This window comes from Spea bombifrons, chromosome 3, assembly GCF_027358695.1.
Source record: "Spea bombifrons isolate aSpeBom1 chromosome 3, aSpeBom1.2.pri, whole genome shotgun sequence".
Taxonomy (NCBI): domain Eukaryota; kingdom Metazoa; phylum Chordata; class Amphibia; order Anura; family Pelobatidae; genus Spea; species Spea bombifrons.
In genome coordinates, this window is record NC_071089.1 from 96347541 (window position 1) to 96360379 (window position 12839).

Sequence of the window (12839 nt, forward strand, 5' to 3'; positions counted from 1 at the left end):
ATATAAAGAAAAAAAAAATATATAATAATAATAATAATAATAGTAAAATAAAAAAACCTTACATCCCATTGTCCTAACACAACACCTACCCAGGGTACCCACCTACCCCGTTCACAACCCCCAAACCCGTTAAGCCATAAGCATAAAAATTCTACAAATAATGTATACCTTATAGTATGTTCCCTATAAGTTCTGGGAAAGTATGGAAAATCTATATAAATTAGGTATTTCTGAAATCAGGACACCTGAATTGATGAACTTTGAGGGGATTTTTCTCATCTTCGCTAGTTTTTACTAAATTTCTCATTCTACATTTTCAGCTAATCATCTAACTATGGTATCAAAGAAAGCTCTATCTCTCCTTAAAAAAACAATATATAGTTTACACGGGTACACTATTCACAGGAAAAGAGGAAAATTGGTGAACCGACATTTGCGCAAAAATAGCAAAATTGCTCCAGGACTTGAGGTACCAAAAACCCCTAGGATTGAAGGGGTTTAAACTAGGTAAGAATCCTCGTTGATATGAGTGGTAATTACATATTACTCATTCTTGAAAAACTCCGATAGTAAGCAGTCATAAAATGGCTACTTTATGGAGTATGACTCCCCGTCCACTTCCCCATTAAAAAAGCATGTGTCCTGCGACATCGGCCAGACCACCCACTGACGTGAGCAGGAACGTTAATGACCTACAGAGCGCAGCGTTAAGGTTATTTAAGACTAGATAAGAATACTCATTACCATGTGGGGGGCTAGTTGCATATTTAATAACAGCCCTGGCAGTAAGCAGTCATAAAAAGATTGCTTTACTGCTTATCGAAAAGGCATTCACATACAGATTCTTTAAATACAGGCTAAAGTCTTGAGAGGCACATGAGATGGAGGCGCTTGTAAGTGAGGCCCATGCTAGGCTATAAAAGGAAGCACTAGAAAGGCGCCGGAACAAATTCAGTCAGACAGGTCAGGCTACCAATTTGGTGATAAGTTAATGTTATATAATGTTACGATGTTTTCGTAAACACTGGCCATTATAATCCAGCATGCCTAGGTGTCTTTATTATAGATAGATTAATGGCCTTTTGACATTGCACAGTCATGTGAGTACTCTTTGTTCATTGCTCCGTCACCGCTTTGATAATTTCACCTCACATCTTCTTTCCATTGTCTCTGTCGAGTCCCCACTTGCGAGCGCTAAAGATTAAAAGCAGTAAGAGTTTTTCAGTCACATTATAAAGTTGCAACAGAGGGCTTTGTGATTGCTGGCTTCAAAAACACAAACCTTTTTTTTGGGTGGGGGGGACTATATATTTGTTAGTGTTTTGCAATTATTTCCTGCACAACTAATGCAGCTAAAGACAATTATCCAAAATATTTACTTGTCCTAAAGTGAAAACCACCACAACTTCAAATGCATATATGTAGTAAAACAATGTTATCCGTTATCTCAGGCCTATGGGGCCAAGTACATAGGACAAGGTGACCAATCAGTTCAAACTCAGTGTGGAACAGCATCCAATAGAAACGGCACACTGAGGAGGGGCAGACACTCAAACTGGAACAGCCAATAACTTCACCTAAAGAGGGTAAGGTACTTTGAGAATGACCAATCAAAAAGGTGCCTAAGAGTTGAATTTAACAGTCAGGGCTAGACACTGGATATAGGGGAAAAGTGTACAAGTATACATTTGCCACTGGCACTATACATAGCGTGAAACAAATCCAACATTAACAAACACATAATAATAGGATCAAGTCATGTCACATGTAGCATTTAGGAAATTTGCAGAACACTACAGCCCAGCTTTGCAGCAGTTTTAAAAATGGCTGCCTCTCCTGGCCACTCAGAATAACTGGAAGGTTCCTAATACACAATACTAGGGTCTCTATTTTAATAATGAAAACACATGCAATACCTCTTTTACTTATGTCCAAAACCATCATGTTTCTCAGGCTACATTACATCCACCATATCAGCATAAAATGTTATGATTTAAGTAAGTGGGGATCTCTGGTGATCATCAATACCTGCAGGGATCCACCAACGGGAACTTTCATTAATATGTAGTTGGCCCCCCTGTATTTAGAATGCAATGCCATCAACGTCCCTGTTAGTGGAATCACCAATTGTCCGAGTACTTTTTGTCCATATAGTGTACTTTAGTCAAATAATGTGTATTTAGGATTATTGCCCTGCTGGAAAATCAATCTTCTTCCACACAATTTTAAACCAGAAGGCATGGTATGCCTTTGCAGAATGGAGTGGCACATCTCTTTGGTCAAAGTGTAAATGATCTTGAGCAAGTCACCAACTCTAGAATGGCCAAAGCATCCCCATGCCTGAATCGTTCCTGCACCATATTTAATTATAGGCTTTACACACTGTGGTGTTAGGTTCATGCAGCCATCTCCCCAAATGAAGTCTTTGATTGCAACCAAAAACTTTGTCAATAAAGAGGAAATTATTCCAGTCTTCCACTGTGAAATTTCTGTATTGGTTAGCCCATTCCAAGACTTGTTTAGAACCCACTACTCTTCCACAAAGGCCATGCTTTGCATGCAGTCTCTTGACTATGCTGTTGCTTACTGGAGCAGGGCATTCCTGGTTTAGCAGGCCCTGAATTGTTAATGCGGATGCTATTCTATAACATAATGATGTCAGCTTGATACACTGGTCTCCTGATGGTGTGGCCACTTTAGGTCTCCCGGGTCTTGCTTTGGATGAAATGGATTTTGTTACAGAAAATGTCTTCAGCGTGGGGTTGTACAGCGCTCTTGAAACAGTTTTGGCAGTAGGTGGCAATTTTACATAACGTTTTAACAAAAACACTGAATTTGATGGCACTGTATCTAATATGGGCCAGCATCATAAAGGCCCATTTACTCTGCCCATGTTTCCTGATGCAAAGACTCTTACCTTTATCAGTCCTTGGTCTTGACTAAGATTCAGGATAGCTTTATGTCTATCACATAAATGTTTAGACGTCCTTATTGTTTTAGCCTCTACCACTTCTGCTATAAGGCTGTTCCATTTATTTACCACACTCTCAGAGATAAAGAATTGATTACAAAATTGGTTTTGTGTAAATGTTAAATAATGTATTCCTGAAAAATAAGTATTGGCTAATTATAACATTTTACTAGTTTTTAATACAATAACTCGAGATGAAACCCTATCCCATAAAACTTAACCTTTTACAATAGCAAACTAAAAACCTAATATAGCATCAACATAATCTAGAGCAGTCCCCAACTATATCTCACACAGCAGACAGGATTAATAGGATATAACTCACGATGCCCTGTAAATCTTAAATAGAAAATATATCTCTGTGTGTGTTTGCATAAGACTAAATAGCAGCGATCACTATGCCCTACCTAAATATCAAAACTTGACCGCAGAATCTTCATAAACTAATAAATCAAAGTACTTCCAACGCACGTTTCCCCTTAGCCATCACTATGGTGTCATCAGGGGATTTAACCTTGACAATTAATAAAAAAATATATGTGATGCATACATAGTAGATATTTCTTGCCTTTGTGGGCACATGATGTGGGGGCCCCTTCCATTCCAACAAATCTTCATTCAGGCAAGTACAACACGGTTTCCTTAAAAGGTTTATTTATTTTAAAGAAAATCTACAATATACATCTTTCCTTGTGGACTTGATTCATTTGACAAGTGTAACGAACATTTGGCATATCCTGTAACTAAAGCTATCTGATCTCTTGGTTATGTAGGCCAGCCAGTAATGTGGACTGTGGAAATCTCTGTTAATGAAATCATATCATTTCGAGCTGCACTGGGAAGGCTTTCTAAGCGTTTGTATCATGTACGCTCAGTCAAGCTTAAGTTTGTCACTTGGACAAGGGTCGATTGCCAAGCAGAAAAGAAAAAACTGGGCTGTTCATTTGTTCTTTATATACATACAGATACAAACAGGAAAACGTTAGCCAACGTCTATGCTCTAAAAAAAAACATATTTTACTTGTAAATGTGTAAGCGAATCCATGGTAAGGACTGTTTGCCAAGAAATGTAGTTTTCTTGGCTGAAACTTGTGTTAATTGCCAGTTGTTAAGAGATGAAACGCATATAGTGAATGAAGTCGCTGTAAATAATCTGTCGATTAATTAGCAGCGTTAGTGAAATTAAACCAATGCAGCAGCGAAACCGTTTTACGCTCACAATAGATTGATGTCTGGGTAATCCAAACAAAGCACTTTTTTGTAATTTATAATTCCATATTAAAAAAAAAAATGCTTGTATTATATTTTATTTCATTAGTACATGCAGCAAAAACAAATGTAAGAGACAAGGAATTGTGGCAAAAGCAGTACCTTGCTGATGCGTTCATTTTACAAAATACAATAAAAAAAAATAAAAAAAAGGCCATAGTTGCCTGCATCTCATTATACGGATATAACTAATCCTGTTTTTTTTTTTACCCAAATCTTTTTTATACTCACACATGTGGCATACCAGTGCATCTTATATCCACATTTCCTTAAGATATATTTCATATAGTCCCATATTTTCTAGTTAATGGTTTCAATGCATTCAGTCTTGAAGAGTTGCTTTGGGGATAATAAAAAGATCTATCCAAAGCCTTGTTCATAAATCATTGAGACTTTGCATTTTTATTCATGGAAGTCACGCTACTCATTTGCGCATCAGCTGGAAAAGCCAATGTGGCGAGAGATGCACTTTTGGTATCACAATTATACTATGGAGGTGGTTCATTGGACTGCCAAGGTCAAGGTATGATACAAGTCTTGAATATATTTAAAAGAGCCATAAAAAGGCACCTTTAATATAACTGGCCCTTATGCACTACATGGAACATGGAGCTGCAGCATAAATCTAAATATTATATCTATATATGATTGTATCGCATATCTAATTTATCTTCAACAGCAACAATTAGTAATGAGAATTTGGTCTTACAACTAAATTCAGATGACAGATGCAGTATTTAGTTTGCTGAAACATTATGTATACATTAATATGACAAGAGCCCTTTTCTACTTAAGTTGGGCTGGGAGAAATAACAAAGATGCTATTTGTGCACCTCTACTATTGTTACAAGAAAAACCTTGTTTTTGGATCTGCTCACATTCTTTGTTTAAAATGTATTTATATATATATATACAATCATAATTCAAACTTATATGGCGACCCAATTTTTTTTTGGTAAGTTACCCAGTAAGTCAAAATATCAACGCCATTGAATCCAAACGTTTTGAAAACAGTTAAACAAATTTTAATAATTAAAGCCTACTTTTTGGATTGTAACATGTACAGCAGCCTGCGTAGATATTTTGAAGGTGCTATTCCAGACTTTCCCCCAACCTTCCTAGATGTTTACATTATGTACTAATATCGAATGCATTTAAATAAGCTTATTCCTTTTTTCGAAACATCCCATTTTGCTGTATTTTCTGTTGAAAACATTTCAGCTGTGGCTCTGAATCCTGTCTGTCTTCACTGTTAAGCCTGCCCATATCTGACATCACAGATGTCACAGTCTACTCTTCTAATAACGCATCACACAGAACAGCTAACTCAATCACACTGACTGGCCATCGCTGTGTAAAGGTGGACCTGTAAAGCTTTGCTGTTTCACATGCATGAGTGTTAAATTGCAGGTGGTCAGATTGTGATATAATACATAGGGAAGGGTCTTGAAAGAATGATAGGACTCTGTTGCTAGGCAACTGCAGTTTTTCATTAAACTTTTAAACACAGTTTTTAAGAGACAGAAAGCATTAAAGAGAAAAACAAAGACAGCTTTTCTTTTTCTCTACATAATACAGATGTGTTTAAGAGGCCCCTAGATAGAACTGCAGCTTTAAAATGCACTTGTAAGTTAAGCAGGGAAATTGCTGCGTGCGTAGATCACAGACACAAATGAAATTGACTACTATGCTAAAGTGGGGGCCGATATAGTTACATTGCATAAAATGCTCTCAGTTCTAATGACTGATGAGCCTGTAGAAGTATTTAAGGTCATAGACAATAAGCTTTATCTTACTAATCAATTACAGGCAATGTGTTGATGCTTTCACATGAAGAGATCCAAACATAATTTCCCTGTCGATAGGTCAATGTCTGAGCAAAAACAGAAGCGTACAATAAACGGTACTGGAAGCAGCTAAACGCAAACATGATTCAAGTCTTCATTGTTCACACTATCCTTGTACCCGAGGCCCAGCTAAAGTACACCAGATACAGTTGTAATGTTTAGGGAGGCGACGTTGGTGAATAGGCCATATTCTGACACTGTATCTGCTTACATGTTACCAAAAATTGGTTTTGTTTCACTGACTGTATTTCAATTTTCAAAAAAAAAAAAAAAAAAAAAAAAAAAAAAAAAAAAGGCTGGAGATGGGGCATTACTGGGGCACACGTCCTAACATTAGACACAGTGGCATGAAGAGGAGAGCCAGCAAGGAGGCAGAGAAACATCAAATGAGACAGCAGATAACCATTCGGCTCATCTGGTCTGCCGGTTTACCTGATGTAGCAACTTAGACCTTAATCACTCCTCAGAATATTTATCCCATGCATGTTTAAATTCCCTCACTGTATTCACATCTAGCATTTCTCCTGGGAGGCTGTTCCATTTCTCTACCACTCTTTTAGTAAACTAGAAGATCCTTACAGCAGAGCATCTGCAAGGATTTACCTGTGTTTGCCTCTTTTTGGCCAGGCTCGGCCCCCTGGGGAGAAAGTTGCCACCCCCCCCCCGGGTATGTGTGGGTAACCTCAAAAAACTATGGCAACGTGGAAAACACCCCATTTTACAGCATCAGCAGAATCACTAGTGCTATTACAATACATAAGAATGCATAAAAATGACAATAAACCATCACTAATCTTGTCCTTATAGCCAGTCATATACCTGTATATTATTTTACATTAACAAGTAACAACCCCATGTTTAAGAGCATCAATTGGATTTGACAGCACTGTCTGCAGATAGCGAATTCCCCATTTTTATTGTTCCGACTGTAAAGAGCCCCTCCAGCGGATTTAACGGAAAACTACTTCCAAGCCTGAAGGGGTGACCCCCACGTTCTTCTGCACATCCCGCCACTACGTGTACCAACACAGATTATTTTATTTACTCAAATTCCAGTCTCAATGCGCACGGCAGCCTCCTGAAACGGTTACGCGAAGCAATAAGTATAAATTCCCTGAGCGCCAATCAACGCCAACACCGTCGCGAATTCACGTGGAAACCCAAGCGCGCAAAAATCGCGCCGCCAGCATCACCACATCCTTTAATGCCATACCTCGCCTGTGCAAAGATGGCGACATGAAACCGCGCGTCATCTCGTCCCGCCCCCTTTTGTAGCGTCAGGTGACACAACAAGCCTGGGTAGGTGTAGCGCCCCCAGATCCTGACCACGCCTCCTCCCCCCTCGGCAGTTGGATCCGGAGCTCCCAAGCCGCCTCTCAGTAAGTTCATAGCTGTCCGACAGTGGGGTCTACAGAGAGCGAGACGGGGACAGAGGAAAACTCAACCTGAGCGCAACCCGCTATCGGATCGGGGGTACGCGCTGGCCCCGCCGACGATCAAGCAGCCGCCGTGGGGAGGCGAAGCCGCCGCTCCCCTTCCCAGGGAGGGTGGCTGAGGTGAGAGCGGGACCATGTTGCGCCTCGTCTCGCTGAAGTTCGGCCGCTTATACCGCTACGTGAAGCTGTTGTTTGTGGCCAGCCTGCTGGTGGTGATGCTGCTCAACACGCACTCGTTGTTCGCCTCTTTCCAGCGGAACGAGCTCACCGACCGCCGCTTCCTCAGTTTCAATAAGTGCCCGGCGTGCTTCGGGACCAGCTGGTGCCGGAAGTTCATGAACGGGCAGCTGAGCTTCGAAGGCTGGGCCAGGCTCCGGCTCCTCGACTTCTTCAACGTCAAGAACGTGCACTTCGCCCAGTACGGGGAGCCCCGGGAGGGTAGCCGCCGGGTGGTGCTCAAGCGCCTGGGCTCCAACCAAGAGCTGGCCGAGCTGGACCAGCGGATCTGTAAGAGAGCCACCGGTCGGCCCCGCTGCGATCTCATCCAGGCCATGTACAAAACGAACTTCGCCCGCCTAAACGGGGATGTCAGGCTGCTGACCCCGGACGTGGTGGAGGGCTGGTCGGACCTGGTGCACTGCCCCTCGCAGCGGCTACTGGACAGAGTGGTCCGGAGATACGCCGAGATCAAGGACTCCGGCAGCTTCTTACTCAAGAACCTCAAGGACACGGAGCGCATGCAGCTGCTGCTCACCCTGGCATTCAACCCCGAGCCGCTGGTGCTGCAGGTGAGTGACCCAATGGCCCCTCTGTCCCTGCCAAATCTCATCACTCTCAGCCATTACCAAGCTGGAGGTAAGGCTGTGTTGGTAACTCTAATTCAACTACCTGTCCACCTCTTGGCACCTGTAACGCCTGCTGTACCCGCACGGGGTATTTGGGGCTCCTGATGAGCCGACCCCTGCTCTTCCCGGAAAACCTGCTGTGGACTGCAATCCCCTTAATGCTTTTGCGCATGCTGGGGATTGTAGTCGGCAGAAGTTCCGTGGCTCTGGGTGAGTATGGAAGCGATGCTCGGGGTAAACACGAGGCGGGGGTGGGATGAATCCTCTCGGTGTGTTGGACGAGCCCAGCTGCTCTTCACTTGATGGTTGAGGTGGCAGCAGGTGGCTTCCGTGTGTTCTTCTCCTGTGCTCTTGTTGCTATTTACTGTTCAGAGTCGCCCCTGGTCCGCTCTGTCTCTGGGCACATTCTTTGCTCTGTGGGCTAGGAGTTTATAGCAAGTCTAGTGTTTGTCTGAGATCCAGAGAAGAAGACAATCAGCCTGCTAACTACATCTGTGTGTCCCATCTAATGATTCTGTATGGTTTTGTATGCTTCATCGTAATATAGCTGGTAAATCTGGGTAAGGGCTAATGCAGTGAAGGAATTTAAACATGCATAGGGTTGACATAAAGCTGTCCTGAATCTAAGACCAGACCAACTACTGATTAAGGTTTGGGTCTTTACATCCGGAAAAGCGGGCAGACCAGACGGGCGAATGATTTTTAACAACCGTGCACCCTCTATAAGCTTGTATTCCATTCACACCCTTCCTGATATAACTTCTGGATGGATCGCTACTGGCTGTAGTTTCTGTTCCAGATTATCTTTAACCAGCTGCGTTTCTTATTGTTTTCTCCTTTTGGCGTTTGTAGCTGTTATTATTGGTATATGAATGTGGATGTTCGGTTCATCCCTTGTGTAGTTGGCAGTGCTGGTTGGCGCATGTTAGTAACAGTTGCTTGGTGCTGCCATGACTTGGTATTTCTTATAGGAGACTAGTTGGCCATCAATACTTATTCTACAGAAGCCTACGACTGGTTGATTGACAGGTAATCAAACTGTAAATGTTGGGGGCTTTAAGTCCCTGCGTAACGCTAAAGAATTACGTGTTCGATTCTAAAGGGGGATTCAATTTCTTTTCTGGTCGCCGAGGTTGAGTCACGTTTGTGAGTAACTGAGCTGGAGCCGGGCGCTCCGCCACTTTTACATAAAAAGTATACGTTTAGTCGCACAATCAAGTAGTTGCTCATGTAGTTTGTGGATGAGCCGTCAGGCAAGCGGAACGTGGGGGCGACATAATAGAACGTTTGTCTGTTTCTGAAGAATAAAATCCATTGATGCTTTGTTGTTAATATTTGTCGGGTTGCATAATTTTGTCGCCGGTTGCTTATTTTAACATCGCTCGGCGTGCAGAAACTCTGAATTTCTTGTCTGTGAAAGAAATGTGTGGAGTGAGTGCTGTAGATGGCAGTGCCGGCAATGCTGTTTTTTTTTTTTTTTTATTGTACAATCCGCGCCTTATGATAACCTGGTGGCATTCGATTTACGGGGGCAGTCCTGGTCCTTTAGGTTATTGGGATGAAAGATTGTCTTTACCTCTGTCCGTAGAAATATTTCTCTGAACTAATACAGAGTCATCGAGCTAGAAGAATATTGAAGAAGAGCAAGAATGTGGCCACCAGATGCCCGTCTGCGGCCGTTCAGATAACGGGACTCCTTGTGGTTTCCAGGTGCCCTGAGAAGTTGTAGCGTGCGATGTTTCTGTCCGCATCGTGTTGTACACCTTGTGTGTTTAGCTGCCCTTTACAATACTTTGATGTCGGACCTAAATGTCGCTATAAAACCAACGCGGTGATTTGTAGAAAGTCCCGTGTGTTCATACATCTTAACTCAAAATCCTAACGCCGGGACGCGCTGGAGGAAAACTGTTTTTCCGGAGATTCTGATGCCACTCAATGCCTTTTATAAAATGTATACCGAAAGTAGCTGGAAGGTATGTTTGCTCCAAAAACATTGAACGTTAATGGCACGCATTTTTTTCACGCGTAAGCCTTGCGGCTACAAATGAGTCTACAGAGGTGTCTGTACCGTACGGTCACCTGATTTTATACGGGAGACTTTCTGGTGTAAATCCGTCACAATGTGTAAAGGCTGTTGCTAAACCGGACACTTGATGCATTGTTTCTAGAAGCTGCTCTTGTATGTTGACTGATACACACGTACACACACACACGTACACACACACACGTACACACACACACACACACACACGTACACACACGTACATACATACACATAAACACACACACATACATTAGTATTAGTTTCCAGAAGATCTGTTGCGTGATAAAGCACAGCCTGGTTCTTCTGCTTCCAGATCCCTTTCCAGCTGTTTACTACTCATCTAAACACTTTATGGCTTCTTTAACCCTTGTGCTCGATCTAGCTAGGCTTTTTTTATGGCTGAATACGTCTCCCCTTAAAACGCCTTAACCGAGCAGAAACAAAGTACCTGTTCAACACACCTTGCCATAGGTTGAGATTTTATCCAGAAAGGTATTGTGAGCCGCTTTGTAGCTCATGGCTTCTTAGAAGTATTTTTAGCTTTTGTTCTTATGAAGCCTTGTAAAGCTCTCCTTTTTTTTTTTTTTTTTTTGAACTGTAAACGTTTTCTAAAGTTTTCTGGAGGCGAATGTTTAAAGGGACATTCAAGCCGATTACGTCACTGTCCCAGCCTTGCACTCTTACTGCTGATGGCACTGGCCAAGCTAATAATAAGTAATAAGAAGTGAGGGATCTTACACCAATTATGCCAATATGTGTAAGGCTCCATTGAATGACCATATTTTTTTATATATTTCTTTGAATATATAACAATGTATTAACATTTTCTCATTGGAGGAAAACCGGGGAATGGTTTATTATCAAAAAATGTGCTGGGCGGCAGTGACCACGGCATACGGATTTCTTGTGTCTGCGTCTAAATGGTCAAACTCTATTATAGGCACCGGTTTCTCTCTGCAGCAGATTAATGCCACAACTCGCAAATCCTTACTACTTGTTATGTCAGGTTCCATCTTCTGCCTGCAGTTCAAATTGACAGCGAATGTTATTACTTAACGTGGTGCAAGTTGTTTCTGTGAACTGTGAATCATTTATGACACTTGGAAGCTTTTCCGTGCTGAATGATGTATGTAGTCTGCGCTCTTACATGCTCAATGCACACTTGTGCCACTTGATGGGTCATACTTTTCATGAAAGACCGTTGAGCATCCTGGAATGGGTGGTATAAAGCTCGGTACGGAATGATGATTTTATAGCATAATTGCCAAATGAAATTCTTTGATTTCAAACAGACCTATAATTATTGGGTTAAAAGAAAGCCATAATATGATTTTGTTCTCACAGTAAGAGCAAAAAGCTATTTGGCCAGATTTTTCTTGAATGATAAATAAAAAAAAAAATTGTCCAGTAATGGCTATTTATGTTTTTCTTTCACAATTAAACCCCATTTTATGTGTACTTTAAAAAAAACAAAAACATTTTTACAATTTATTTTGTTAATCTTTGCTTCAGTTTAAAGAATATTTTCTGTGCCGCTCTTCTGAGAGCTGGAGTTGCTGCTTTCTCTATCTGAAAGAAGTAGACTTTTTACTATCAGATGTGTCTGATTTATCTTAAATGTAGCTGTCCGTCCTATCTTACCCTTTGTATCATACATATATTGCAGGGTGCAAAATGTTAGTTTCAATCTAATGCTTGACTTTTTATATCCACTAAATGTACAGTGCGGCGGAAAATGATGCTTTATAAGTTTCATCAACCAAAAAATCTCTGGATTGCTTAGTTTGCCCCCTGAAGATTGTGTGGATCTGCATTGATAAAACCATAGAAGTTCACAGCCGATGAGAACCGATCAACCCGTCTGCTCTGCCCTCTTTTCCTGATGGTCTTAACCAATCCTAGGTCTTAGATAGCGGATAGCCGTATGCCTATCCCGTGCATGTTTAAATTCCATCACTGTAATAACCTTTGCCATCTTGGTGAAGTAAAACTTCCTTACATTACATCTAGACTTCTTACCCTCTAGTTTTCGATTATGACCTCTCGTTCTGACATTTCACCTCTTTTCAAATTAGCTTCATTCCTGTACTTAGTTGGAAACATTGAAGTATTTTAAGGGGTTTATCACCCCCTCCCTCATCTCCTCCAAGCAATACATATTTAGATCCCCTAGTCTTTCCTGATGATTTTGTATCTAGCAGACCATTTGCCATTTTGGCAGCCCCCCCCCCGAACTCTCAATGTGTCAATATCCTTCTCAATAGGAGGTCTCCAGAACTGTACACAATAGTCTAGGCGAGACGTCCTTCTTCCTGCTACTAATGCCACCGGCTATACAACCCAACACACTGCTTGCTTTGGAACAATAGTAGCCAGGCTTAGTAATATTTACTTTCTATTAATAGTAACATTGTTTTTATAGAGCAC

At 41.5% G+C, this 12839-nt stretch overlaps 1 protein-coding gene across 1 annotated transcript in view; it reads left to right on the forward strand.

The window, feature by feature from the left end:
* Window positions 1–7436: 7436 nt before the first annotated feature.
* Window positions 7437–12839, forward strand: part of DIPK2A (divergent protein kinase domain 2A) — a 31734-nt gene continuing 26331 nt past the window's right edge. The window contains exon 1 of the mRNA XM_053458594.1: window positions 7437–8311. Coding sequence (XP_053314569.1) covers window positions 7658–8311 — 654 coding nt within the window. The 5' untranslated portion in view covers window positions 7437–7657. The remainder of the gene's footprint in view (window positions 8312–12839) is intronic.